Consider the following 3921-nt stretch of genomic DNA (forward strand, 5'->3'; position numbering starts at 1 on the left):
TTTCTGAATTTCTGAATTTCTGAATTTCTGAATTTCTGAATTTCTGAATTTCTGAATTTCTGAATTTCTGAATTTTTGAATTTCTGAATTTCTGAATTTCTGAATTTCCGAATTTCCAAATTTTACGAGTTTCCGAATTTCTGAATTTCTGAATTTCGGAATTTCTGAATTTCTGAATTTCTGAATTTCTGAATTTCTGAATTTCTGAATTTCTGAATTTCTGAATATCTGAATTTCTGAATTTCTGAATTTCTGAATTTCTAAATTTCTGAATTTCTGAATTTCTGAATTTCTGAATTTCTGAATTTCTGAATTTCTGAATTTCTGAATATCTGAATTTCTGAATTTCTGAATATCTGAATATCTGAATTTCTGAATTTCTGAATTTCTGAATTTCTGAATTTCTGAATTTCTGAATTTCTGAATTTCTGAATTTCTGAATTTCTTAATTTCTGAATTTCTGAATATCTGAATTTCTGAATTTCTGAATTTTTGAATTTCTGAATTTCTGAATTTCTGAATTTCTGAATTTCTGAACTTCCGAATTTCCAAATTTTACGAGTTTCCGAATTTCTGAATTTCTGAATTTCGGAATTTCTGAATTTCTGAATTTCTGAATTTCTGAATTTCTGAATTTCTGAATTTCTGAATTTCTGAATTTCTGAATTTCTGAATTTCTGAATTTCTGAATTTCTGAATTTCTGAATTTCTGAATTTCTGAATTTCTGAATTTCTGAATTTCTTCTGAATTTCTGAATTTCTGAATTTCTGAATTTCTGAATTTCTGAATTTCTGAATTTCTGAATTTCTGAATTTCTGAATTTCGGAATTTCTGAATTTCTGAATTTCTGAATTTCTGAATTTCTGAATTTCTGAATTTCTGAATTTCTGAATTTCTGAATTTCTGAATTTCTGAATTTCTGAATTTCTGAATTTCTGAATTTCTGAATTTCTGAATTTCTGAATTTCTGAATTACAAAAATTTTTGAGTTTCTGAATGTTCTGTTTTTTTGGATTATTAGATTATGAATTCAATATATTTTCTGGAAAATTAATTTTTTCAATTTTCATTAGTCAAAAATATCAATCAGAAATTCCCCTGAACTTAAAAATCATGATTTATTTTTCATTCCCCCGGAAAACACAATTTTCTCCGTCATCATTTTTTTCCTCAAAAAAAATTAGCTTAAAATTTTCACAATTTTTTTCCGGTTCTCAAGTTTTATGCACTTTTCCTAACCACTTATTATTAACTTTTTCAAAAATTTCCTACTGTTTTCTTCCCTCGGCGTCTCTTATCTCTAACTTCTGAAAATAAAGAAAACAATGTATCACATGTGTGAACGGCATGTGTAGTCTGTGATAAAAAAGAGAGAGTATTGGGAGCATCTGCACAGTTTTATAAATTTTGTTTAGATCAAAGAATTTGGAAATTGGCAGTTTTGACTAGAAATTACAGATCAAATTTTGTGAAAACTTATGAAAACTCTTTTCTGAAATTCAGATTTTTTTCTAAATTTCGAAAATTTTGAAACTCGCAACGTTCTAATTTCTTGCTTTTTCTTACTCATTTTTCCAATTTTCTTAAAAGTTCTGAATTTTCAGATTTCGAAATTCTAGAATTTTGGAGAACCTGAACTTCTGAAATTCCAACTTTTTCAGACAAAAACGAAATGCAATTTCTAAATCTAACCATTGTTTTTGTCCTTGGACTCCTTATCTTCTACTACAAATCAATCTACAACTCCATCCGTGATCGTCTCCGAATCTATCATTTTCTATCAAAATTCGATGGTCCATTGGCGTTTCCATTAGTTGGAAATTTGTATTTAGTCAATATTTTTGATATTTCCAAATTGGTAGATCAAGTTTTGCATTTGGCATGGTATTACTGTAAAAAGGGATGTGGAATTGTTCGATTATGGATTGGTCCCGTTCCCATGTTGGCTGTAGTCAATCCGATTTATGCTAAGGAGATTTTGGAATCAAATGAAGTGATAACGAAGGCTGATGAGTATGAAATTCTGTTTCCTTGGCTTGGCACTGGACTTTTGACATCCACAGGTATGGTTTTGAAGATGGCCTAGAAGTTTTCTAGGCGCATTTCTCAAATTAAAAAAAAAAAGGTTTCAAAAGTTTGGGAATTTCGGAAATTTTTTTCAAAATTCGTAAAACTTTTCTCCATAATGTCTCAAGTGCCCCCACTTGATCGTGACTCAACTTTTTGAAGATCATTCTTAACAAAAACAACTTGAGAATTGGATTTTGAAATTCCCGCCAAATGTTTTTCAACCTAAAATTTTTCCAGGAGACAAATGGCGTCAACGACGAAAAATGCTGACTCCGGCGTTCCATTTTAAAGTGCTCAATGATTTTTTGAGCGTTCATGATTATCAGGCAAAGGTAATAAAAATCACTAAAAACAACCAAAAATTCGAAATCCCCGTACCTTATTGTGGGGAATTCAAATGTTGACTTTTCAAGCTTTAAAGGTGGGGGGACATGAAAAAATAATGTTCTCGAAAATCCGTTCAAAGATGCCCCTCGAGGAGTTGAACTTGTGAGGGCGATGATTGAGGGTGCGGCGCCGCTACCGACTGAGCCACGCGGGCAAAGAGAAAGCGCACGCCCGATTGCATACATAAAGGCGAGGACGACAGCTGTACGCAGAGTGACATTAAGCGTTGTACACCGTGACGGTAGAATGCATACTCTAGCTACAAAAAAAACTACGGAAAATCTCCTGTCCCCCCACCTTTAAAATTTGCCTTTCAACTGGTTTTTCTCTTTTTTCAGGTTTTCCTGGAACAAATCAAGCAGTTTGCGGATTCTGGAGACGAAGTTGACCTGTTCCCATATATCAAACGAATGGCTTTGGATATAATCTGTGAAACTTCAATGGGTGCTACGGTAGACGCTCAAAATAACCATGACCATCAATACGTGGAGTCTGTCAGACGTCTCAGTGAAATCGGTTTTCTCTGGATCATCTATCCATGGCTGAAAATCAAACCGATATGGTATCTGAGCGGTTATGGCGCCGAATATGATCGGCATTTGGAAATCGTGTTGGATTTTACGAAAAATGTCATCGAGGAAAAGTGGACCGAATATCAGCAATATCAGTTGGGAGCCGAGAAAAAGGATAAGAGAAGTATGGTATTTTTGGATTTGTTACTTCAATTGAGAAGCGAGGGATTGATGAACGAGGAGGATATTCGAGAGGAAGTGGACACTTTTATGTTTGAAGGTGGGTTAATGAGCATTTTTCAAAAGGTTAAAACCAAAATTTTGAATTCCCCATATCTTTTTCACCCCTACCCACCAGACATGAGCGGAATTCCTTATTCCTTATTCCTTCTTCCTTAACCACCAAAAAAAGGTTCTAACTCAAATTGTCGTAATGTTTGGCGTTTTGTGTGCAAGCACCAAATATCCCAAATTTTACGACACTTTGAGCTAGAAACCTAAAATTCACCGAGTTGGGCTAAAAAAGCACGGCAATTTCGAATTTGTTGTTCTCAAACCAAAATTTTGGGTTTTTAAGATCATGATATACAGCAAACAAACAGTGATTGCGCATTTTTCAAGAGATAGGAACCAGAAAATTGAATTTCTCATGTCTTTTCACCCTTACCCACTAAATTTGAGCGTTCTAGCTCAAAGTGTCGTAAGGCTTAGTGTTTTCTGTGCAAACACCAAATGCACCAGATTTTACGACACTTTGAGCTGGAAAGCTCAAATTTTGTGGGTAGTGGTAAAAAAGTACGAGAATTTCGAATTTCTAGTTGTTATCTCTTACTAGGGAACTATCTGGAGTTGTCTCCAAGTTGCACTTCATGACCTATATCATTAGAAAACCTATAAAATTCTGATTCCGAATATGTTTTCTGTTTTTGCGAAACGACGAGGAGCTTGGAG

At 33.7% G+C, this 3921-nt stretch overlaps 1 protein-coding gene across 1 annotated transcript in view; it reads left to right on the forward strand.

Moving 5' to 3' along the window:
- Window positions 1–1673: 1673 nt before the first annotated feature.
- Cbr-cyp-37B1 overlaps window positions 1674–3921 on the forward strand; it is a gene marked incomplete at both ends in the record, with an annotated part of 3610 nt that continues 1362 nt past the window's right edge. The window contains 3 exons of the mRNA XM_002638178.1: window positions 1674–2064; window positions 2309–2403; window positions 2797–3250. Of these exons, the coding sequence (XP_002638224.1) occupies window positions 1674–2064; window positions 2309–2403; window positions 2797–3250 (940 nt within the window). The remainder of the gene's footprint in view (window positions 2065–2308; window positions 2404–2796; window positions 3251–3921) is intronic.

Source organism: Caenorhabditis briggsae (genome assembly GCF_000004555.2).
Source record: "Caenorhabditis briggsae complete genome, chrV, whole genome shotgun sequence".
Classification (NCBI taxonomy): Eukaryota; Metazoa; Nematoda; class Chromadorea; order Rhabditida; family Rhabditidae; genus Caenorhabditis; species Caenorhabditis briggsae.